We start from the raw sequence: 27,141 nt of genomic DNA, 5'->3' as shown, positions 1-27,141 counted from the left end.
CAGTATGGGACTGAGGTAAAGGTGTTACAGTATGGGACTGAGGTGAAGGTGTTACAGTATGGGACTGAGGTGAAGGTGTTACAGTATGGGAGTGATGTGAAGGTGTTACAATATGGGACTGAGGTGGAGGTGTTACAGTATGGGACTGAAGTTCAATTTGTACTCCATGTGCATTGTACTCCAGGTACATATCCAAACCACAAGAATCATATGAACAGATAATGTCAGATGGCCACTATTGAGAGGCAATGGAATTGGAATGATAGGAGTGTTCTGTCATTTACATATTTTTCTTGTAATACAATCCATGCACAGTGCAGTGTGAATAAAGAAAAGCAGTCAATTTAGAGTTGTGTCATATATGTGTTGTAATAGTTGTATATACTGTAACATAATACGTAAATATTAGATTTAAGTATATTGCTTTATTTAGCTGAAAGTCAAACTGTCTCCCTCTCCTCCCAGTCCCAAAGCTGTCCTGTGTCCAAGGTTTATTGAACAGTGAACATAATATACTGGGAGTATCCTGTGGTATAACTAAAGAGTAGCTCTCTGAGTATGTTGGGTTTAATTTACACATGTACACTGTACACACAGGCACGGTGCTGTAAAATTTTATGCACAACACTGTGACTGTTCATGCTCATGCAGTATGTAGCCCTAATGCCCCTAAAGAGATGCACAGTTAAACATATCCATCCACACATTATATATTCCCTGATGTGCAGTGTTATGTACATATATACATACACATAGATGTACCTGCTAAAACTGCATGAAGTGGTTAAAAGGATAGAACTTACATTACTGGCATGACATATATTTAGTTAATGTTGGGGAACCTAACACACAAGCCCTCCTGATGAGTTTCACACCATGCTTTCACACTTTCAGCTGTAGTCTAAAATATTGAAAACCTTGAATTGGACTTAACCTGGCATGTGCTGTCAAGATGTATCAAGTCTTCACTGTTTGTATATATATACTGCATCTGAAGGGCTCTAAAATTAAAGGAAACAGCAAATTTTCACCTCAGCCCCTCTGAAAAAAAAATTTTTGTAAACAATCTTATTTTGATTAATTTAAATATTCAACCCTAAAAATATTTTCCCATGAGTATATTATATATAATTATATTATAAGATAACTTCTGTTGTGGAAATCTTAGGAAAATATGATTTCATGCATGCGCTTTTTTTTTCTGTGGTCCTATGGGGTGGGGTGGATGTCTTGTTTATCTCCCGGTGAGGAACATACCTGAATGAAGTTAATGTGGTGGACACTTGTTTTACTGCAGGCCAAAAACCCCCTACGAAAATAAACAACACTAGTTTTCATCAGTTCCGGCTGTTGAAAACAACAGACTGTCTGTATACTCAGCACTAATCTGATGAAAGAGTGTTTCACTGTAGTCTGTACAATGCATTCAATAAACTTTAATTTCTATAGACTTTTGGAACTGTGTGAAGATTTAATTTTAACCTTATGTTGTTAAGTTATGATGAGCCTATTCAGTATACACAACTTACAAGTGAAAAAAAAAACCTCTTCCACCTCAATAAGTTGCCTTCTTTATCTGGTTATTGAGAAAAGGCCAATAGGATTAGTGGATACATCAATACCATTGGCAAAGCTCCTGACAAACCTACACAATTTGGGTAAAAAAACATCAAAGTCAAGCAATATTGGTTCTGAACAAACAATACCAAGTTACAGCTTTAGGTAATACTGCTGCAACTTCTTTGTAGTTATGTACAGTACTATCCTATCCTATCAGTAGGGTGTAACAATAAAAGTTCAGCCTTTACTGCAAACTTTTGTGTACAATTGAAGACTAGCCTAACTATAGATACATAATACAAAATTAACATTTGTTTTAAAGCTTAGGCTATAACCCTTTCTTACTGAGTGTTTCAACTAATCAATCCACATTGCAAGTTTTGACTAAAAGTAAAGAAAATAAAAGTAAAGTTGCTCAATTCTAAACCAAAGCCAGTTATCAATCTTATTGAATTCACATCCGTCTGCTCTTCATACTTCCTATATTAGCAGACATATATATACTGTAGCCTTCAAATATTTCTCATTGCCAAAGTACTACAACACCATTGATTTATGTCGGAAAATGTCATCAATTTGCTTGCTTTCCAACCCTTAAGTATACCCTTGTAAATTTACCAAACATTTTATCAATCAATTATCCCTTGTGACTTTGTCTATCCTCTGCCCCTTTCAAACTCTAGATAAATGTTTTCCCTGCCAAGACCATCTGAACCAAAAATGAGAGTCTTTAAATATTGACTCTCTCAAAATTTTTCCTTTTTATGTTGTTGATTCATTAAAAGCTGTCATCATCATTCATGCAACTGTTCAAACCTACTCAAAAACAATTTTCAAATCCACTGCTATTATCCAGCCAATAGACTCCTAGCAAAAAAACCTCTCTCTCTCTCTACTTCCTGAGCCATCTTACAGTTACTCAGATCCACAAATTCTAAGCAGCATTTTCTTGGCTCCCCGAAGGCGGCAGGGTGGCTCTGACGTTGTTTTCCTTGGATTCCATCAAATAGAAGATGCCTCTCTTCTACGAGGCGGGTGCCACATGACCAACTTTCAAATATTTGACTCCATTTTCCGAGCTATTTGATCAACTCAGACTTTGACTGTCATACAAACTATGCTGCGCCCGCTTGTTTTGTCAGTGTGCAGCCGTAGTGTGGAATTAGTATATATATTTATAATAGTATATGAAGCCTTACAAAATGACTCATCTCTGGTCATAGCCTGAATTCAATTTTTTATCGTTGATAGAAATGACCTCCGTTTTTGTCTTTAGAGATCGTCTCTGAGAGACAGTAGCCATCAAAAAGTCAATGTAATATTCATGAAGAAATTCAAAGATATATTGCCTTTCATATAAATTATTCACTTTTATGGGGTTTTCTAAATGCAAATTTCATATATAAATGAAACCGGGGGGAAAAAATCTCCATTTTCGGTGACGGTATCATAGTACATTAAAAAAAGTTTGCTGTTGGAATTAATGCAGCAGGTTTGAGCATTAGTGTTGTGTCAAGATTTGATGAATTTATGATGATCATTTCAGCTTCTCACCATTTTTTTTAATGAATTCATATGCTTTGCATGTACAGTAAGTTATAATGAAGTGGCAAGTGAGTGAATTGAATATTTTGCTGAACATTACTTCACAACCAAGCCCATTTAATAAATGTTATGTGGTGCTACAGAAAACATCAAGACATTTGATATATAGTAGATGGTTGTGTTAGTGCTTATCAATGTTCAGTGCAATATTAGTATTTTCATTTGTGCTATCAAAATTCAACAGTAAATATGTATAAATATAACATATAAATATTTATGTATAAATGTATGTATATGATAAAAGTATTAATCTTTTCATAAGTGGAAGTTAGTATCTTAACATTTGCAACAAACATAAGGAACAGAAAACAAAGAGAAGGCATTAGCATTAAACTCAAGAAATAGAATGTTGGCATGATTGAAGCTGCTGGAATAAATTGGAATTGAAAGTATTCAAACTTGGAATTTTGGAATTTGGAATTTTTGGAAAATTGGAATAAATTGGAATTTTTCAAAAAGATATGTTAAGGATAAATTTACAGAATGATTGAAACTTTTCTTTTACAAGGACTTTTCATTTAGCTCTTTCAAAAACCATCGTTGTTCGAAATTAATTTAATACAATGGACATTATAACAATGTAGATATTGCACCATGCTTGACTCCTCCTTTAAACCATACTAGCAATTATGTGTTTGACTAATTCTTTCTGAGAGCATTGAATTTATACTCAGATTTAAATCTTCACCACACTTTCCTTATAAGAAAAGCCATTTAAAAAAAAAACATTTTTGAAGATTTAACTGATTTTCTACAATCAGTTGATTAGGGGAAAAAAGGGTCATACTTTTGGAAGCATTTGTCGAATCCAACAGCCAGTAGGAAATTCAATCCTTAATGCAGTACCCCACTTGAAATTGTCATCATTTATGCAATATTCTCTCCTCCAATGTAGCACTCAGTAGCATGCCCTTCAGTATCGCTCTGTCACTGCTGCCAAATTGTGTCACCGTGCGTAAAACTTTTTGTTGTCGAGCTGTGTTAGAAGTGAGCCTACAGTAATGCATACACAGGCATACACTGGAGTATATATAGCATGTTAAGCCATCTTTCATTATGCAGTGTGTGAAATATTGAATGCTAAAAGCAAGAAATATTGTGCAGTAAACTTGCCTTACTGTTTGAAGGATATTTGTCATGTTGTGTTATAAATTATTTGGTACTCAGGTTTTTTTTTTTGCTCTTCAATGTTAAATGACATTATAACTAAAGCAAAATAAAAATGACTGTATAGTCGAAATTGTAAGCGATTCTTACAAGACATAAGCAATGTATGTTAATGTTTCTGTAATGATAACACATGTCATGTTCATGCAGTTTACTTGTACACATCTAACAAAAACATTAAAAAAAAATTACTGTTGATAGACATGGAAATTCCTTAGCCCGAAAAATATAGTTTGGACTTTGGATATTGAAGTTGCATCATTATATGCATTCATGTGTTCAAATAGAGGCTTGTTTTGGAAAGCTGACAGTGTATGTTGCCATGGCAAGATGCTTCTTTCAATAAAGAACCCTGTAATTCATATCATACTAAGTTCATAATGCAGTAATCACTTTTACTCTCAACTCCTCTGTGTACCAGGTCAATGATAAAGAAATGACTCTCCTTTGTGGAGGCCATGTCAGTATATATACAAAACACAGGTAAATAACCAAGTCCTAAGAGTAGAAAATTTGCTACACATGACATTTACATGGCAGACTTTCAAGATGCAATTTGTATCTTCAATGGCAACCATGTAATGTTTATATTTCTTGTGATATAGATGGTGTCTCTGATGTACATAATAGCCTAAGCTGATATATGTTTAGGTTTACACAGGCTAATAGCTTAGGCTAATATTGACAGATCTATGGCATTTCCTCTTGTATGTATATTACCTTAACAGATATACTGCTTACCATACTTAGATGGTATGACTAGCAACCAGTGAAGTTGTCTTGCTTTTTTTGTATTCAATGTATATTGACAGAGGGGATTGGGAAGAATGTTAGTTTTGGTACAAAGTTCATTGGCAGTATATGGAATTATACAATTGTGTAGTAGTGGTACATCACTACATCACATGTACAGCATTATATAGATGTTCAAGAGCTCGGCCATTGGAATTGAAAGCTCTGGCATTTATAAGGGTATGGGTCCCTCTTTCGTTTGTAGGAATTATCTGAAGTATGGAGAAACTTTGTGCAATGTGTGAATGTGGTATTTGCACACACTTTGCCTTGTACGTTTTGCTTCCTTGTCTACAATGTTGCAATAATAAGAATCCCTTAGCACTGTGTGGATATGGAAGATTTGAAATATTGCCATTAATATAGCGAGCGAGAGAGATATAGAAATCTCCAGACTCCTTTAGTAATGCTTCTTAACAACATCCAAGGGTTAGTAACTTAGTTGTATCCCGAAAAGGTTCCTCGTTTTTTTTGCCCACTGTCCAGTTACGCCGGATCAGTATAAATAACGATTCAGTACGTTTGTGAGTACTTTTCCCATCTAAAAATGGCACTTCACATGGTCCTATACATTGAGAGCAATATAACAGTTTAATTAAGTTTGGTGATTTGTTAGGAATTTAGTAAAAACAATCTGACCCATTTGATAGGGAAAACAATAGTAATCAATTAAGAATCTCAACCTTGAGTAAGAATATTAAAGGAAAAGGAAAAAGAGTAGCTGGTAATGATTACTGAGAGTTTTACCTAAAAGAATGTTATTTCTCGCAATTATTTGAATTAGTTTGTATTAAAAAAAACTAAAATGTTTAAATTTCAAATGTTTATGCTACTCCTCACTTGCCTTTCTCCTTTACTTACACAATCCTATCTACCCTAACCAAAGAACCGGTCACATTCTCACACTGCGCCCCTTATGACCCTATGTAAGGTCACTGACCTCTTCTATTATTCAGATGTCTATGCTTGCGTGTTTGTAACATGATTTGCCACCTTTGTTTCACCCCTGGTTTGACGTTCTGGGGGGACTCGTTTGAAGTTAAAAAAAGAGGTTACTTCTTCAAGTTTTCACCTACTACTTAGAAGAATCACGGCTTAAGTATCCTTGAATTTTTTATGGTTTTTGATTGCATGTATTTTTCCCTTTCAGGATTGCCCATCACAAGTAGTTTTGTCGTTTAATAAGTTTCGGTGGGAGCTGTAGATCTTGTCAATAAAATAAGAAAATAATGTCTTCGGTTCGATTATCGGTCTTTCTTAAATGTCGTTTTGGAATTGCTGCGATTATAGCGAGATCATCTATTAACTGTTTTCTTCTTTGGACAGATGTTTATTTCATTATCCTGATTTCCATATTTTCTCCAAATTTTCCCATCCTCCTTTTTTTTTTTTTATATCTCTTTTCAATCAAATTTAAGGTAATTCCTTTGAGAAATGACGACTACCTCGGTGGATAACCTCTAGCATATAGTGTAATTAATGAAGTTACCTGCACAGAGGTATTGTTTGTAATACTAATCTATTCTTGGAGGTGTTTCAAATATTTTTGGTTTCTGCCATGACTATTCACTCTGATCTGTATGCACTATAAGGTGTGAACAATGAACATTTAAACAGTGCTTTAGAGGGCAGTCATTGGTTGTGATGTTTAGATGGTAATTGCAACTTTTTTTGTAGATCCTTGGAAGTGCAGAAGTCCTGATAGGAAACTTCTAGAGTATAAATCCAAGGTAATCCGGGCGAATTTCGCGAAAATTTTTCTAACTCCGAAAAACACAGTGAGACACTTTGTGGGTAGAAAAATGAAGGAAGGCCATTAGGGCCAGTGAGGGTGTACAGTGTTAAAAGATTACCAGGGCATTCTAGACACGGTAGAATGCGGTGCATAGGTTGTGGGGAGACAGGTAAGTGGGTCACTCGTAAATATATAAACCAGTAAGTTTTATAATTTCTGCCATGACTATTCACTCTGATCTGTATGCACTATAAGGTGTGAATTATGAACATTTAAACAGTGCTTTAGAGGGCAGTCATTGGTTGTGATGTTTAGATGGTAATTGTGACTTTTTTTGTATTTTACCTGAAATGTGGTTTATTTTTAGTTGCATTTTAATTAAAGTTGCTTGTACATATATCCATGTACCTCTAAGGTCAAAGTAGGTAAACTATTAAAGCCAGTGCCCAGTGGTCCGCAGAGGCTGTTAGGTAAACGATCCAAGGTCTTCGGTAAGTACTGAGCCAAGCCTCATCAGACCCCCCCCCTCTCCCAAACCCCCAGTCTCCCCCTCAGAATCATAAACGCTATCTAGTTTATTCTATTAAATAGCTAAGAAACTAGGCAACAAAGTTAAGAAGATCCTGTCCCTGCCCAATATTACCAAGATCATCCATGTTCCAACCCTCATGAAAATGCCCCTTCACTTACCTGTCTCCATCATCCATCATCCATCCATAGCACTATTATACATAATTTTGGTGTTGAACAGTCACATATATCCCTTACCACTTTAAACACACCGTCCTCCCCCTCCCCCTGCCTTTCCCTTCTCTGTCTACATCCCTGCATGTTCATAACAAATATACTCTGTGGTGTGTTGGTATGCTTTAGTACTGTGTAGGATATTTACATTCTTTCTCTGTGATGACCCGGCGATGCCGTAATGTGATGCATTGGTAACTACCGAGATAATTTTCTGGACTCCCAGATAGTCCTGGAGCGTATTTGATTTATCATCTGTTATAATATACTCGATTCCGCCAGAATCCTGCCTTTATATCCCAGAGTTGATGACACATGTTCTTGGCGATCAGGTTGGTTTCAGTCATGTCTTAAGGAAATTGTACACCTATCAATAATCATTTTTCTTCCCTCCATTCATTTTTATTCTTCTTGATTGTTTTCTTCTTCATAATCTCATCTATTAAAAAGCCTGATGATGAATTGATCAATATTATGTCTTTGTGGTTGTTAGTGAAATTGTGGGTAGTGGATTGCATCCAATATGTGGAAGCTTTTAAGGTAGCATGACTCATTAATCAGACACACGGTTAGCGAATGACAATCGTAGATTCATGTCTCTTAAACATTAGCACCATATTAAAACAAATCAAGAAAATTGTCATTTTACTTCGACTAACATGAATATTTATAGGTAAGTGTAAACATGTGCACATTTTTTTTTTTTTTTTTTTGGTAGTTTAAGTTTTGGTGCAGTCACTAGAAGTATTGGAATTTCAGTTGCAGAAGAAAATTCTTATTATATTTAAAACTGTGCTGCACTCTGTTCAATATTTGGCATAGCTGGTATGTTTTAAATGTAATAAATGTAATAATCAATAATGTAAACAAATGAATTTTAGAGGATTACTGGTTGTCACATGTGAGCTTAGCAGTGCATACATATCTTTTCTTACATATTGATTTTCTAGTTCATGTAGCCTCTTTCCTCGTTTGGCAAACGATATTAAAATCTTTTACCGGTATTTTTATTTGTGATAAGTGTTCACCAGACGTAACTTTGACTTTCCAAAATATGTAAGGGAAAATGTTGACAGCGATGTGCAAATGTTTTCTGAAACGTTGTGGTCATTTTTAGCTGGGCGTTTAGCGTCAAATCTTATGGTCATTATAGGTCTAGTGCAACAGACAACCGAAAGAGCTATGCTCACTTTACCAGAGGGCAAGGTAATGCCACTGTTCGTAGTAAAGTCCAAGCTCTGAAAGTGGATATTAGACAAAAAGCATGGTTACAAACAACCATGTCCAATAAGTTATTACTTAACTGAGTTACAACTGTTTCATGAACTGCTACTATACGGAAGAATTCCAAGAGATTTTATTTTTGGCTAAACCAGCTCTATCTGATCTATGCTACCACGGTACTTAAGAATATAGGACAGCAAACTTTATATCCAAAAACTTGAGGTAAACACTGAAAACATCAGCAAAGCTTGATAGTTTTTTAAAGCCTCTGGTGACCACAACTTTGAGTAAATAAAAAACCTGAGCCATTGAAGCTTTCATGATTTGTTAGCATCAATTGGTGGTGAACTTCAAATATTTTTATAAAATGCAGAGCTTAGATGCCTTGCAGATAAATTGATTGTAATGTGTTTGCATTCATCTCATGCATGCATTGATCATAGCCTTTAGTCTCTGTTAAGCCGCTACTGCACTTACCACGTAACATTGTGTAACCTCAATTCTTTCAATACCCGAAGCATCCAAAGGGAAGGGGTTTCTTTTCTCTTCCTTTTTTTCCCCGTCATCATTTTTGTCACAAATTCGAGGCGGTGACTCACCGAAGCCTAATTTGTGCCGATCGTGTGCATTTCCCTTCGGGCTCGATAGAACAGAGGCCGACAGTAAGGCATTGATTTAGCATCCTCCTTGGAGTGAGAGAGAGAGAAAGAGAAACGGTGAGACGAAACTAAGAGGATGAAACATGTAATAATAAAAAATTAATAGACCAGGTATTACAGTCGCAAGACTTCGATATAGATAGAAGTTGCACCGACATGGAAGGTGCGAAAAGTAGGGTTTTCCTCGGAGGGAAGGCAATTCATGTCATATCATTAATTGAATGGTTAATACTACTCATTTTATAGATCTTTTAAGAATGCAGCTCTTGGCCAAAGTTCAATGTTCGGATGCAGCGATCTTCCCTCATTCACTCTTGTTCGGCTTACTTGTTCCTGTCGAGTCAAGTATCGTAGTAGACTAGTAGGTCGTTGAACATTGTCTGTTAAAACCAGCTCTTTAAGTCGATTTTGATGGAATTTTTTTCTTTTTTCTCCAGTTGCTTTTGCATACATGTGTGTGATATTAAAATGTGAAAATCTTTGCTTGGAGCAATTTTTTTGGGGGCTCAAAATTAAAATGGATTAACCGAGCGGTTTGCTTCATTTGTCGAAGAAAATTTGGTAGGCGAGAGACTTCAGCTTCAAATACCAATTTCATTTTTGAGTTTGAGATATACTCAGCAGATGGAAAAGAAAAAAAAAAATTAGTAGCGTTTTTTTGTGGCTAAGTATCAAAAAGCTGGTTTATTAATGAAAGGAAACTGAAAATTTATCAGACTCCTTGAAATTAGTGGGAGTATGTTTGTTCTGATGACTAATCTCACATGAAGACCTGAAGATAACATATATTAAAGCAGTATTGCAAGATTTATAGATAAATATATTAAAGCAGTACTGGCAAAAAGTAGAAAGAAATCATGGAAAGGAGTTACCCTTTAAAATTACCTTAATTAAAATAAAAGCAGATATTATCCATGTATAGCTCCTAAAGAATAATCAGTTACTTTATGGCAGAAATTTCAGGTATTTATCAGGTGTAAATTGTAAAGCAAAGCAGAATTTGGCAATTTGTAACTTGTTTTGTAACATTAGGGTTATACAATTCCAAAGATATTATATTTATACATTGATGTAACATTATAGTCACTTTTTGTATAAATACATATTTGTAGACGTCATCATGTGCTCTCCTGTGCTATGTAAAAGTGTGAATGCTTTTAAAGTATTCCCTATAGATGGAGTTGCCAAAGTTGTTTCTTTCTTGTGATTGTAGTAATGTACTTTTGTAGGAGTTCTTCCTTGCAAAATGATACTGTCTAGACTTTTGAGATGCATCAAATAACAGCCAAGAATTATTCTCTTAAGATGAAGAACTAACCTTCAGAGGCCATCAATAAAATGGGGGGAATAGACAAAAATATCAGCTTTGGAGATAAATGATCAAAGTTTTGATCATTCGAGGGTCTTTTGTTGAGGCACATTCATCTTCCGGAGGTACTTGGCTGTGCTTCTTAAATGTATCTCTCTTCTTATCGCATGCAATAAGACAAAATCAGAAATTCTTCAAAGTTTTCAAAATATTTCTTAAAAGTTGTTTTTGGTGGTGTGATTTTGGGGACTTCAGTTAACTTCATCAATTCATTTTTTTTTTGGGGGGGGGGGAGGGGGGCTAGTTGCAAATTATTTGTCAAGATTGGAATTTGACAATTTACTATTTTGTTGGCGTCTCTCACCTGTCTCCAAGTGTATACTTTCACATTTTCCTCATTTACAGAGCCTACTGTCTGATAACACTTTAGCACGGTGCCCTCAATCCAAGCTCTGAAACGATCCATCTACTCAATACTCCTTCTGAAGTTTGGAATAGAGAATCTGTTTATGTTTTATACTCTCATTCTTTGCTTAGAACTAGAAGTGGAGTCGCTCCTTCCTGCCTTGTTATTGGCTATAAATAGGACTTCATAGTTACAAAACCATGTTGTATTAAACATAGCAATTAGTTACTATAAGTCAGATGATGTTTCAAAAGTCAGCTGGCAACATCAATATTTTTTTTTTTTGGAGATGAAGGTCAAAAGGTCATTCAAAATACATCCTTGTAGTGTACCCATTTAGCAGAATCTTTCTTAATTAACAGACTTTCATAACAGTTGTGGATGTATCTTTGTAGGGGCGGTTCATTAGTGCTAGTAATACCCGATTGATTTCAGTACAAGTATTTTAACGAGTCACTTTAAACCTGATGTCAGTGACATATATGACAAGTTCGCTTATAAACATTGTAAAAGAACCGGACTTTGTTAAAAGAACCTTTCCTATCGTCCATCAGGACCTTCTAGCTCCTATTGTGATGTGTATACCTCATTAATAAGAGCTAGACACTACTATATCATTGGGAATCCGGGGAGGGGGGTGGGGAATGGGTGGGGGAGTGTTAGATATCAGAAGCACAATTAGTATCTTCTCAAATAAACGGATTTACAGTATTTCTTTCATGTATGTTTAATTATATACTGTACCTTCAGATTTCTGAGGGTCTAGGACATGGTTAATACAATACCAAAACATATTTAACAAATCTTATTTCAGTTGTTTCATTCCGGTAAACGGGTGAAATAATTTTAGCCGTTTAATTTAAAGCTACGTAGGTTAAATTGCATTTGAAAAATTAGTCACAAAATTCGACTTAATACAACACACAGCAACCACAGTGTCTATCGGTGCAGCTACACACATACATATACATGCATACTTACAATGTCAGGGAACACGCCAAGTCACTGTTCACCAACATATTGTCAGAGTGAATGTTACCGTACATTATTGCATGCTAAGTATAATTTGCGGTAATGATAGAGTTAACGTACAATCAGTCCTATAATTCCCCATCCATCTTCATTCATCACATATTTGCCTAGTAATTGAATCATTACCATAAACATAGGCTGTTACATTCCACTATAATTCTGACCCGCTTTTTGCTCCATTAAGAAGAAAAAAATGGAGTGCCATCAGAATGACACTACATTATGAATTAAAATATTCTTAAATATACGGTCTCAGTCACAATCAGTTCCACATCTCTACCCCCCTAACCCTAATTCATACATTTGCATATACTACTTGACTCATCAACATAATTAAGGTATATAAAGCTAAGCTGTTCTTCCGATGTAAGATTTCTACTCTCCAGAATCTCCTTGGACAACTCAGAAATTGACAAGGAATATTTATAAACAAAATCAATAGATCATCGTTCAAAACTGGGAAAGGAGAGTAAATCTAATTTAGGGAGAGAGAGATAGGTGGATAGAGAGAGAGTTCAGGAGATGGAAGATATTTCATCCTTGATATATTATATTTGCTGGCTGTTGAAGTGCATGTACATGTATGGACAAGCTACAGGTTGACTGATCTTGTATATATATATGAGCTGGTGTTTATACTACTGTACCTTGAACTGCCAGCATGCAGTGATTAATCAAATGCTGAAGTTTTCATACTACTGTTGTTTAGATTATTATACATTGTCAGAGTCTATTGTAATACTTTTTGAGCTACACAGTATCGTCGATTTTTAATAAAAGATTGCATTTTTTGAATTTCCTAAGGCAGAAGGAATCTATGCATGGTGATGGTGTTGTGTGGGTGCGTGTGTGTGTTGTATGTGATACTTGATCATCATAAACGCTCTTAACCTCAGAAGGATAGCTCTGGTACATGGGTATGTAGGTTCCCCTTAGGTAGAACTGGTTTGGTATTGGTCAAAGGTCATTTGAGATCTGTATGGGTCAAAGTCTTTCAACTTTGTTCACACAACATCTCAAGATGTAGAAGTTGCAACAAGTACATTAAGTGACAGATATTGTCTCAATGTTAACCCAAATATGATGCTGATGGAAGGTCATTTGAATTCAACAGAGGTCAAAGTCTGGAAACCTTGTACAGGATGCAAACTCAATTATATTCTGTGTCACTAACTGTCACATGATTTGACCTTTCCTCTTCTAAGTGGTTAAGAGGGTTTCCCACTTTCACTAATGACTGATCAATCTGTCATTAACATTCAGAATGGTAATACCTATATGCAATGACCAAGTTATCTGATATGATGTTCTGGTACTTGACTTCAGGACACATTTTCCTCCTGTTCCTCTATCAATCAGGTGATTCCATAAACAGTTTAAACTTAGAAGGCAAGGAATGCCTGCTGGCTTTCTGTTTTTTTTTATTTCAACTATGATAAATATTTCAATTGGTTTATGGATTATTTCTCAGTACCAACATATTCCAAAAATGTTTATGTCTTCTCTCAACATAGCATTCAAACTACCAGGCTTACAAAAATGGTCACAACATCTTACAGTACCACTGCATACTGTACCTCACCCCTCCCTCCCCTCCCCCACCTCTCTAACCTTTGGCCCTTTTATTGGATCACTGCCCATGTGTAAAAATGCTTCTCTCTGTGGACTTTACAGTTTCTATAATATAGAGGTCATCCTTTCTTTACAGCGTACATGCAAGATGCCAACCCGACGTTCATGTGTATCAACAAGATGGTCAACGACAGCTTCGGACTGATCTCGTCCCACGCGGAGGCAGACGTGGAACCCTACTCCACGAACGTAGACTGCCTGTTCACGATAAAGGCCACGCCAGGCAGCCGGATCAATCTAAGGTTTGAATTTTTCGACTTGGAACAGAACTACGACATGGACACCGGCATGTGCAAAGAGGGGGGCGATCGATTCGAAATATACGAGTCAGGCAACACCTTCTGGATCAAGTCCGACGACTGTCCACCGGAGAGGGTGATCTGTGGAGGGACGGGAGAATTCCCGGAGGACTACCAGTCCGTGGGTGGCGTGGTCACCGTGAGGTTCATCACAGACGGTACGAGCACAGATAACAAAGGACTCCAGTTCCTCTATTCCTCGTTCATTCCCGCTGAAGGTTAGTATTTGTAATGATCACTTAAGATCACTTAGAAGAATCTCTTTCCTATCTTGTTTTACATTGTGTTTGGTTTCTCTACTAAATTCTTGGAATGTTTGTTGTGTTGGTGCACTCCCTTAGAAATGACAATAGCATGTCCACTCCTTGAATGCATATGTCATGCGTCTCAGATAATAGGTATTTTTCTATCCATAGACCTCCAAAAAGCCCAAGAAAGTCAAGGCATAACCCAGGAGTGCAAAGTGTCTGGAGTATTGGTCCTTGGTTTACCTCATTTGCTCAGTTTTAGTAAATACTACTTGACCTTTTAACCATGCTTCCCCCCTCTCTTAAGTATCTCACAAGATTTCAAAGGTTGGGAGGAGGCCAAATGCAAAATTTCTCTGGACCGATTTAGGTCAGGGGGGGAAGAAACTTATATGAGGCTAATGAAGGATTTTAAGATGGGGAGCTTGCTGCCTTTGGGTCATGTTAGCTGATTCATGATTCCCCTCCCCCCCCCCCCCCAGCTAAACAAGTCAAGTGGGTGCATTCTGAAAACACATTTAGACTTGAATTTAGGTCTATATAGGTAGCTTTAAGTCGAAGTTTATAATTCTAATAAATGATCATAAATTAAAAATTTCTCCCAACTGATGTAGGTATGAGCCTGAAACTTAATGGTAGGACCAGAGGAGATTGAAGAACTTAATAATGCAGGGGACATTGCCCTGGGGGTCATGGAAGCTGTCTCATATGTAGGGGATTTGGGGTCCTCCCCAAGAGTTTTCTTTAAAAATTTAAGATGTCAAATGGTGTATTCTGAGGCAAATTTAATCTTATATATAGTTAGTTCTAAAAGCAAGGTTTTACTAATAAACACTATATGTGAGGTTGAAAATCAAGAGGGAGGGGAGGGGGAGGGAAGAGGATTAACTATTAGTGGTAGTCCCCCCTCCCAAACCCCATTGCACATGCAACCATCTCTCTTCCTCCCTCCTCTTACCCAATCTACACCAACATTTTGGTTGAGGTGTCACAAATTCCTCACTATTCCTTGTTGCTGTTTATTTACATGAAAAAAGACATGCGCTATAGTAACCTTTGTACCTGCAAATTCTGCAGATTTTGAAGGATTCTTGTTCCTTTAAATGTTTGCCCTACTTGCATATATATATATATATATATATATATATATATATATATATATATATATATAAATATATATATAAATGAAAATCGTAATGAGTTGGAAAATCAAGAACAGTGAAAAAACTTTCAGCCTCCACCGGGATTCGAACCACGGGCCTCCCGCTCTGTACGCGGACACCCTAACCACTAGGCTATATATATATATCTATATCTATCTATCCTTTTTCCTTTATAGTTACTTAAGATTGAAATCTTAGTACTTGAGGGAATGGTCCTGGTCCTCTTCCTCGTGTTTGCTTTCATTGTCGTCACAGTATTCGAAAAGCTCAAATTGAATCTCCTATGTCAAGGAGGATGGTATATATGGTTGGAAACATCCTTACTTAACCATCCCCTGCTGTTTATGGTATGTTGAACAACCTGGATAGTGATACCATGGTGATACAAATCAAGAAATCTATCTTAGGAAAAAAAGGATTTCAGAAGTCTTGACATGGGGGAAAAAAATGACTGTAGTCAAAAAGGGTAGAAGTTGTTATAATGTAGTAGTGCAGTGGTCGCTGCAGTGGTAGTCTAATGTTATAAAATCATAACAGGTGTAGGTCTTGTCAAGAATTATACCTTGGTGAACGTGGTTGTATCATGCTACAGTACAATCAGTGGAGCTTGATTTCAGAGCAGAATCATCGCTTTGTACCGGTGGCATTTTTTGCTGAATGTTTTTGTACAGTGAGAAATTTGGAATAGTTGAGCAATTGATTGACGTCTTGGATTGAAGTCCCTGAGACGAAAGCAAATTTTGTGGGATATGAGTATAATTTGCTGTAATTTCCTATCCTGTCTACAATCAACTTACACTTTCCCATCTACCTTACCTACGAAACGTTAAAAAAATGCTAAAGATTGACTTCGTTCCTCCAATTTCCTCCCGCACCTATCCCCTGTATACGCACACCTATCTACCTAGCCTATACAGACTGGTAACATTCTTGATCATTTTTTTAACCCCTTCTTTATGTTTGCCTCCCTTTTCCCAGAGGAAACAGAGGATTGCTTTGTGTGTAAGGACGGTAGTATGTGCTTAGATAACTCCTTGAAGTGTGACGGAGTCACACAGTGCAATGACGACAGTGATGAACTCAAGACCACCTGTTCCAAGTGTAAGTAGACCCATGTTAGGCATGCATACTGTACTTTATCACCAGTTGGTTTTACACACTATCGTCAAACTGATCAAGTTTTGGCAAGATGGTAGCAAGTGTGCAAAAACAAATTCAAGTTTCATATTTCTACTATGATTTTTTAGACCGATAAAAGTATCTCATCAAAGAGGTAATTTTGTTCAGATTATTGCCATTTTGGCAAGGTACTGTACGTGAATAGTTGTTGGAAATCTGTATAAATTTCCGAGGTCTTTGTTTCAGCTATACATGTGTAAGTCGTCAATGTGATATCCAGTCTACACTCCCCTGTATAGTAGTACATATTACTTTCAGAACCACTTTCTATTTTAAAAGCTTGTCCATGTCTGAAGCATTGGGGATGGAACCAGGTTAAGCAAAGAGACTGCTAGGTCAGCTCTGTGTGAACTGGATGAAAAATCAATAGTATAAAGCAGAATACCTATCTGTGACTGCATATAAAGAAATTTGTCTTTGATAAGTAGTCATAGATTCGATCCCTAGAACACCCTGTTGTGGTTTAAATGCAGTGAATTGCAGGATTAAAAAAATCCGATCAATCGTTAAACCTCTGTTATTGATAAATTTCCAAGAAAGTGTTATACACAGCAGGTCTCGAACCGCTCAGATAGTTCAATTAATTGAACTCAAGCCTGCTAGTATGTTGTATAACGTGTAAGGTCTCTTACCATTCATAAGAGTGGCATAAAAATTGTCTTTAGATGAAAGTATATTTGTTTCGTGTATTTGGTAGAGAGAGCTGGTTAAAGTTTTGGTGCCGTAAAATCAAAGAATATTACAAAGGAATTGGTTTTCATCAGCGGTTTGGCTATCCATAAAGTTGATTACTTTTCTTTGATGAGTCGGATGCTACGACATGGTAGTCAGTCCTCGTTGGGATCACGTCATAAAATATCAGTGTTTTGTTTCCATGGCAACATTATTTCATCTGCAGCTGTGTATAGATGGCCTCCAATCACACTTTGTGCTGTTATAATAGGTGTCAGATCCCTCAAGTTATTTATAAGCGGTAGCTGAAATAGACAAAAATAGATACAGTTCCTACTATCTGTGTGCATTCACACGAGTGATGTTGAAATGACATAAGATATCATGCTGCAGCTTCCAAGTAACAACGTCGGATTAACTTCAGACCGTCGATATAACAATGGTATAAAGTTATACACATACACATGATATAACAATGGTATAAAGTTATACACATACACATGATATTAAAATGGTAGTAGGTGACGGAAAACGATGGATTAATATTGACTGCGAACCGCTTTAACTGAGCCTATAAATGCATTTTGTAATTTTCGTCCAACAATTTTTCGCCCACCAATGTTGTTTGGGAGGCAAGTGGGGGGGGGGGGGAAGTTGGGACAAGACATTTGACTGAGGGGGCTTATGCCCCCCTCACCCCGCTGGTTAATGTACCCGGTAGTTAATTAGCCTAACCAATTAAAGACACTTTTACCATGCTTCTTATTGTGCAAAGTATCCCATTCATTAGAGCATCTTCTATGGAACATAATGTTGTATGTTCTATATACTTCTACTTGTACAAAAATTTCTTCCAAGTATTAAAGTCCTCCAGACCTTTTTTTTTTGTACACGGGAGGGGGGGGGGAGGTTTCCAGTATCAGTTATGAGATAAATACTACTAATTATACCACTAATTATATATGTGGTTATTGTGGGTGTTTGCAACATTGTTTTCCAAAAAAATGTTCTTTCTAAGACACACATGTCAAGCTGTTGTAGCTTATAATGGCAGTTTCAACCAGAGTTTTTTGTTATATTATAAAATATTATTTGTCCAAGTCCTGAAAGTTGCTCTCTCCCCCATGGTCAAAGTGTGCATTGATGTTATTCCGATATATTTTCATCTTCTGTCCGTCCGTCTCTCTTTCAGTCAACATGTGGCACGATTTGGTGGAGGAATACGGGTTCACGATGGTAGTGGTGGTCGCCTCTGCCCTGGCCCTCACTGTGGTACTTCTGTTACTCGTCTGCATCTGTTGCTGCTGCTGTTGCTGTTGCTGCCGGAAACAAGGCGACGTCCAAGAACAGAAGTCGTTCCAGAGTACCAACATGACCAACATGGCGCCCAGACCGACCCCTCCCGCCACCGCCCCGTACCATACCCACAACTCAAACCCTTCCAACTATTCCTCGTATTCGTCCATGTCCGGGAGGCCACAGCCCAACTACCCGAGCTACAACCAGGGGAACCAGCAGAACGGACACGCGGGTTACCAGCCGGTGTACAATCCTGCCAATTCGTATAACGGCCGGGCAGGACACCCACAGAAGGTTTAGTAGCTCTTAGTGCGGACAGGGGCAAAGATACTTTAATCAGCGTATGTAGTTAATTAGCTATGAAAGGATGACAGGTCGTTACCAGAGAGAGAGATCATCTATAAAGGGTTTATAAAAAAAACCATGCAAGTACTTTAATCGAGAGTTTGTCGTTACTGCGTTGCGGTCCTCATGAGAGACAGAAAGAGAGAAAGGAGATAGATAACATTGACGGAACTGTGAAAGCAGACAGCGCAAGAGTAGAAACCGTTATTCTAGTCTTTCCTCTTCAAAAAAGAACGCCGTCGTACCCGTCGAGGAGCGATGACGTTTTCTATTAGGACGTCGTTATTTTTTTACGATCATTTCTGTGATTTTAAAGACAATTATTCACTTCACTCCTCTCTCTTACCTGTTGCCATTCAACTGCTGATTTTTAATTCATTTTGGCAAGGTTTGGTAATGACCAATAGGAATCACAAGGCAAACATCATATTTGCCAAATATCAAAATATTTTTTGTTACCTAGTTTTAACATTAGTATTACTTTGAAATTTTGGGAAACAAATTGATTCCATGGTTGATTTGACAAAAATTAAAACAAAAAGGCATTTTTATGGTGTTTTTTTTCTTCAGGTTTGTGGGTTTGGTGAATGTTTGGCTGTTTCTACCTTTGAAGGAATGTCAAGGTTTTAATGAAAGTCATTTGATTTCCTTGTTGCCATGGATACTGTATATTGTACATAGTCTTCTTCCTGATATCATAATTCATACATGACAAATTGTCATCATTGACTATAATTTATCACTCCTAAAAAAATCTTCAAAGCATCGGAATCTATCCACTAGCAGGCTCAGTCTTTCGTTTGGTTCTGCCTCCATTATCCCGACTACAAAACTGCTGCATCTGTTTATACAGAACTAATTTTAGAGAGTGAAGAAACCGTTCCCAGAAGAGTCTGGGATAGACAGATATATTGATCGGCGGGAAGTTTGTGATCCAGGCAAGGCATACTCTGAGAGAGAGCCGCTGCCAGTGCGTGAGCGGTGGTTGGGAATGCACACAGCAGAGGTGTGAAGGTATAAACACATATATTTACATGAAAAGCGCCTGTAAATTCTTCTACTGTGGGAAGGATGTGAAGGCACTTCCACACTCTGGTGTCGGCTAAATGTTCCATACTGATGGTTAGTGTTCAAAATACCAACATACTTAATGACCCTTTCATGAAAATATCTCGGTGGCTGTCGAAGGTATGATCTATTTCAACAGATCAAGAACTTTTTGAATTTTCAGTCAATTTGCAAAGAATATCATACATAAATCCAGTTTAGAGAAAAATATAGAAAATTTATGCTTGGCAAAAATCAGAAAGGTGTATAATGTCGAGGCCTAATATTGGCATATACTCATTGAATTGTGATGTACATTATTGTATTCAGATTTTTCTTGGGGTGGGGGGGGGGTGTTCTGCTCATTTTTACAGGGATGAAGGAATCAAGGTAAATTTTGACTAGGTCATGTATATATTCAAACAGTAAGTTTTAATACAGCTTAGGCTATGTATTCAGTACTTAGATTACTATGTTAGGTGAACTGTCACATTGTCTCCTTTGTTATTCTTCATATTCTTCTTCTCTTTTCCTGTTTTTTTGCTGTTAAACTCGATGCCAAATGCTCTTGTTTTGTTTCTTAAACAAATTCAGACGTATTCCTGTATATAGCATTTCTTGTTGTAAGTATGGATGTGTACATCGTATTAGTGTTTTCTTAAAGGGTGCTGACAATGATCACATTGTTGACACAAGTTTTTCTCACATTTTGTGGTTGTCAATTTTTGCTGCATTTTATAAGAAATGAAATGTGAATTTTCTCTAGGCTTCATTTCTTATATTTCAGTACTTGATTTTTTATTTTTTTGGTGGATTCTTCTGGTGACAATAGTGATAGAATTGTATTGAAACAAGACAAAAAGTACAAAAGTTTGAAAGTATAAACCCCCAAAACAGGTTCGAAAAATATTCCTTGTTTTTTCCTTACTTGAATTATTTGGGATCATTTAATGGTTTTTAACATTTTCTCACTCCTCCCCTCCCCTCCCCTCCCCTCCCCTGTATCCATTTCTAATTTGTGTTTTATTTGCTGAGGCATTAGGTCCTTTTAAAGTAGATAGTTGTTAACTTGTGAGTCAGTTTTGTGTTTTGTAGCCAGCTGGCATTTTCTCTCCAAAGAATACCCTATGTTTTTGTCAAAGTTATATACCAAAAAAGGAAAGAAAGAAAAGATAATTTGAACTAAAGAAAGCTTTTTGATCACCTTCAAGATTCGTATTCATATCCGCGCAAGATACGTTTTGTAAAATCTCATGTATTTTTGTTCCGCGTGTTTTTTAATAGAAAATCTTATTTCATGTGTAACAGATAGCCAAGGTTAAGCGTAGTAATTTACGTTTTTGCCCGCTTGTCACACTCATAATTATTTTACATCTTTGTTTTGAGTTTTGCTGCTTTTTCTTGATGGTTGGGGGCGGGGTGGGGAGGGTGGGAGAGAGTTAAGTTTCAGCTTCTGCTATTATTAGATTTATCATACTTTATATGTCCTGTACAACAGTAGCCTCCCGTGGCAAATACATGCTGTTTAATTGTGTAAGACTGTAACGATGTTTATTTATAAAGGGGCTTTCCTTATGTAGCAGTGAATGATGTGCTGCTGAGTCACTATGGAAGGTAGATTGATTATGATTTTATCTGTGAAGTCTCCTATGAACATCTCTACATGTTACATATGAATCTAAGAGACTGACTTCGGTCAGCGTGCGGCTTTGATAAGCCAATGAGGCTTCTTCGCGAGTTCCTGCTTACAGGAGGATCTAAAATACATACATACATACATACATACACGCATACATACATGTAAAGATCTGTGCTCTTTGTACTACAATGCTGTGACCTCACTCACTGTATTATGATGTTGAACAGACTTGTTTCTGGAGTTTTTCCCGTCTTCCCTTCTTTTATTCTTCCTTTTTTAATTTTTTTTAGGTGTCACTATTTCATCCTCTATGAATAGTTATTTCAGAGTTACAAAGTGTGTAAAGAGCAAGTTCGGGAGTAAGGTGTTGGCAGAAGGGAGGTCTCGCAACTTTTTATTTTTATTTTGTGTTTTTATCATGAAAAGGTTCACTAATGCTGATGATGGGTAAGGGTGATGGGTAAGTGTATCATTTACCTTGACAGGACATCCCTAGAGTCCTGTGACTCACATAACTCTGTGGAATTCTGGAGGGTGGGGGGGGTCAATGGAGGGGGATCAATGGAGGGGGGTAAATGCTACTTGTTTACATTCATTAACAATTTGTTTGCTATGAGTCATGTGCATTGGTGTCATTCACTGACATAGGCATGAACAAGGGGAATAGATAAATGGGGGATGGGTGGGTGTTGGAAGAGGAGGGGATATTGGGGGGGGGAACTGTCATGTGTCATTCGCATATCATGTTTTAAAATGAAGAATGAAAAAGCTGTTCATACGGCAAAAACAAATGCCAAGTCTCTGAGAAGAGAATAGAAAACAGATTTAATAGCAGTCCAAAAAAAAAGTTATTGTGAAAGTTTATTGTATTGAAAATATGTTATGGTTGGTGCGTATAGTCATCTTTTAGTATTCATGAGCTCTGTGTGAGGGTTTTATATTCTCTCTCTTGATTTCATGCACCTTTTTCTTCAATGTTGTATTGGTAATTAATTTATAGTGTCATACACATCCCTTGCTCAGCATTGGTAATTAATTTATAATGCTATACACATCCCTTGCTCAGCAAATTATTCAAATCAACTCATTACAAGGAGCAACAAAAACATAAATAAATAATAAAAAATGAAGATTAATAATAAAAATTTATTTGAAGGAGAAAATCATTTCTTATAGTTGATATACATGCATGACCCTAGCAGCCTGGTAAAATCAAAATTATACATAAAATCTGTCTGAAAAGTAGAAATAACAATGGGTGAGACTTTGGGCATGGAAAAGTTAAGAAAATATGAAAACTACAAGATTCATGATGTGATATATATTTTCTATGCCGTAATTTATAGGACATGTACTCAACTTTTACACCGGCTTTACTTGCATTTGTTCTGCTATGTTTTACAAAACCTTACTGGCTGTTGACAGAATGCAGTTGACTCCCCAATAATCAGGAATAAAAAATTAAAAAATAAACGAAGGATGGTGTCGTATTGGTCTTATCTTCTTCCACGCAACTTGATAATCTGTTGGTATGAGTTTTAGTCCCCCCTCCCCCTATGTAACCACTAGCAGTGGCAGAGTGGTACCATCATTACATAATTATTCGTAATTATCGAAGAAGAGATCGTTGGAACATTTCTCAAAATTATTTAAATCAAACAGACTTATTCAAGCACCTTTAATATCAACCTGATGTTTTCTAAAACATGTTTTTTTTTCATTCGGCAAAACGGCACAAGTCGTCCTTTTTGAGTCGATCATTCAGCTCGTCTCCCTTCATGCCCTCGTGTGCATGCTTGTGATTGGCTGCCATTTCACAAGATGGTGTTAGTTTGAGTCCGAGATGGTGCTACTTGATTCCAACATGGTGTAACTTTGATTCCAACATGGTGTTGCTTTGATTCTGATATTAGGACCTATAATGACTGCAACCTCAGTTGGAGAGCCCCATTAATCAAACGATGCCGCTGTCCTATAGATTTATTCACTACATGGAGGCGAATGAGTGAGATGTTACCGTGTTGGATTCTCTTCGCAACACATTATCCCCAGACATTTTCATAATAGTGTATATTATATGTCAAATTCAATATTCTAAAAAAAAATTGAAGTAGATTGGGGATTCCTGTCGGGAATTGCCTCGAAAATGATGAAAAGACTGTTTTGAGGGCGCGTTAAAGCCAAGCATTTAACTTTTAATATAATTAACCTCTGTGATGGTTTTATAGATTATAAGAAAATCATTTATTGCTGCTTTGTTGTCCGTTTTCTCTTAAAAGCCATGAAGACAATCATGTTACTATTATGATTACTATTTTCATGATCATTTTCTATGATCTGTGTGGAAGCTGATTAATACCAAGACCAACTATTCTGTCTGTCTCAATGCACGTCACTTCATATCAAAGATTTTGTGAGAATCAGAGGACTTTCCTCCATTCTGTATTCATTAGTTCAAAATGTAGACCATTCTTCATTCATCAATGAAAGAGCAAAAGAAGAGAGATAACAGAAATTGAGTAAGCGTAGTCATTATGTTGCAATACCTTGACGACCCATTGTGAAGTGTACATGCTTTTTCTCTGGCATCGTGATACCCGGTGGTCTTTGCCCAGAGCATTTGTCCAATTCTATATATATGCTGAAAGTGTCGGCTATCTTTGTAGTTGAAATCATTTCACCGGTTCGCAATACGTTAGGCACGGTTATGTAGTTTTAAATATATTAATTATGTATGCACAAGTACTACATGTTTTTCATTCCATTCAGCGCGATTTGACCTAAGGTCACGGAAAACCCCTGGATACCGGACCGACAGAACTCATGCAATGAATGTTTCTGTACTCCACACATATATTGCTTTGTATTCATGATTCATGTTATGATTTTACTAATGGTGGGAGAAATATGAAGGATGTAAAAACATGTATTAATCTCTTCTTTTTTTTCAAGTTTTTTTTTTTTTTGAGAACTTGTTAATTTCTTCAGTCCTGTTGTATTTTTACAACCTATTCGTACTTAATTTTTGTCTTCTTCTCAGTGTACATATATAGAGAAACCGTTTTCATTTGGCTATACTAAGGCAATCATGTGACCGGTTTACTCTATTCTGATTGGCTGAATTTATCAGTCTTCTCCTCCTATTGTATTCATCGTCCCCTCCATCCTGCCTAGCTCGCTCTGTCTCTCTCTCCTCACTCTCCATTGATAGCCATTGTAAATTGTCCAGACAGGTTTACTTTTTGTTTGTATTTGTATAACATAGACAAAATGTGATGTAGAAACAAGAAGTCTCTTTTTTATCTCTTTTCATGTGTTTTGTCATGCCCAGATTCACTAGGTACTTCTGCTTTGCTTGGTGCCTCTCCTAGGTGCCTCTCCTTGCTGCCTCGTAATTGGTTCCAAGAAAATGCAACACTGTTTCTCATTGCATGTTATGTATGCAGTGCCGGCCGGCATGTTGCAAACATAGGGATTATTAAAACATCACTAATGCATGGTTTAGTGTAGAGGACGCTGACCCACCCCACTCTGACACTCTCCCCTTTTCCTCCCTTCCCCTCCAATACCCTCTGTTGAAGGATTAACATGAAGACATTGGTCCTCAATCGAAAAATAATACATGTTTTATGCAGTCTGTTGACTTTAATAATTCTTTCATCCACCAAATCCAGCACTGCTCCCCAAATTCCATCTTCCAGGGATGCTAATTTAGTCACAACTCTTCAAAATATTTCATTGACAAATTATACCAGTAAACCCATCAGGCTTGACTAATTATAAAGTTAACCCAAATATACAATATGTTACGGTATAGCAACAGCTGGGGATTCCATATATTTCTACCTTACTAATTCTCTCTAGATATCCCATTTTCTCCCCCTGTGCCTAATCCCCTCCCCCAATCAAACAAAAACCTCTGGCGCAACCCCCGCCCTCAATCTACCCTCCATAGATGCTTATTTATCAGCGAACCAACATATTTTCAGCGATCCAACATATTTTCATTCGTTAACGTTATCAGTGACCAATCAGATGTTTCTAAGAATCAAATTACTCCAAATATACAAAGGTATAGGAGACGAGCGACAGGTTGGCGTTCCTTCGTTGTACGTTTAGCTTCTTCCTAATTCGCTCTCTGGAGAAAAATACTGTAGCATCATTTCACTCGTCGAGTTTAAATCCTTCTGATAAATGTAGATTCGTTCATCTGATGGAGACGTGACTCATATACTGATAGCGTGAACAAATTGTTCCCTGATAAGAGAAACCAATTTACAGCGGGAAGTATAGGACGGCCTCCGGCATAGTATTCCATCAGTGTTGTAGACTGGTGGAATACTACAGTATTTACAATACAAGAAGTGAAAGGGAGAAAAGAACCCGTCCGTTGCTAGCGTACAAAGGAAAGAGTGCTTCGTTTCAATTACTACACAGCTATGACGGCACAGAAGCCTGCAGGGGAAAGCCATACCGATCCGGGATGAAATTTGAATATGCCGTTGCAACTCTGTGCTTGCAGGACGTTAGTTTATATACAGGACATATTACAATGTAGTTGAGGTTTAACTGATGGCGGGGGGAAGGGGAATTAGAATAGGTGGGGAAGAGTTGTTACAAAGACAGCCTAGCTTGGAGGACATTGGCATTGGGTTTCGTAACTTAGAAACTCATTTAAGACATCTAGCTGTGAATGAAAGCATTGTAATGCTCCTCCCTGTTGTTGTAGGTTCTGTTCTTTTTCCACCTCCCTTTTGCCATTATTATAAGTTGATACCTCGTTTTAATTCAAGGAAAATATGACTGGAGATGACTATGACAGCTTTTCCTGAAGTGATATAAAGTAGAGGACGCTCTTACGAAAAAGGTGTCTCGGCAGACATCGGACGCTCTCACTTTAGAAGAGTATTAATCAGAGCCATGTATTGGTGTCGTACAATTACACTACATGCCATGAAGAGAATTTCCTAGTGCGTGTTGATATGAACGCCTATAAAATTACAGATTCTCCATTGGCAAACCACTGTGCATGACAGTACAGAAAACACTCGTATATAGAAATACGCATACGAACGGAGGTGTTCTGTACTTACAACATGCGTACCGGTATTTCGGAGAGAGCGCCACCAGTTTATTGTGCTGATATTCTTGTGAGCGCTCTTGGTATCACTGCATGCAGAGCCGTATATATACGGCTCGCGAAATTATTTTTCCCACTTCGACGCGGCCACATGGGCGTGGCTTATGAAATACGTCACAGGCCGGCAAGTTTGTGACTTGGACTTCGAGCTCTTACGTATAGCTCTTTAATAATATACTCAGCTAATATACTCAGGCCTAATATACTCAGGCCTAAGACATGACTTCATGAGATCCATGATGATG

At 37.1% G+C, this 27,141-nt stretch overlaps 1 protein-coding gene across 2 annotated transcripts in view; it reads left to right on the top strand.

The window, feature by feature from the left end:
- The window catches only part of LOC139965551 (uncharacterized), a 33,796-nt gene extending 12,264 nt beyond the window's left edge, over positions 1-21,532 (top strand). For both annotated transcript variants that reach the window (XM_071968037.1, XM_071968038.1), the window contains exons 3-5: positions 13,942-14,382; positions 16,554-16,676; positions 18,619-21,532. In XM_071968037.1, coding sequence (XP_071824138.1) covers positions 13,942-14,382; positions 16,554-16,676; positions 18,619-19,025 — 971 coding nt within the window. In that variant the 3' untranslated portion in view covers positions 19,026-21,532. The remainder of the gene's footprint in view (positions 1-13,941; positions 14,383-16,553; positions 16,677-18,618) is intronic.
- Positions 21,533-27,141: the final 5,609 nt, after the last annotated feature.

The sequence above is a fragment of the Apostichopus japonicus genome, chromosome 3 (genome assembly GCF_037975245.1).
Source record: "Apostichopus japonicus isolate 1M-3 chromosome 3, ASM3797524v1, whole genome shotgun sequence".
In the NCBI taxonomy this organism is placed as follows: domain Eukaryota; kingdom Metazoa; phylum Echinodermata; class Holothuroidea; order Aspidochirotida; family Stichopodidae; genus Apostichopus; species Apostichopus japonicus.
The sequence above is the reverse complement of the archived record's forward strand: the minus strand, read 5'-3'. Positions and strand labels throughout refer to the sequence as shown.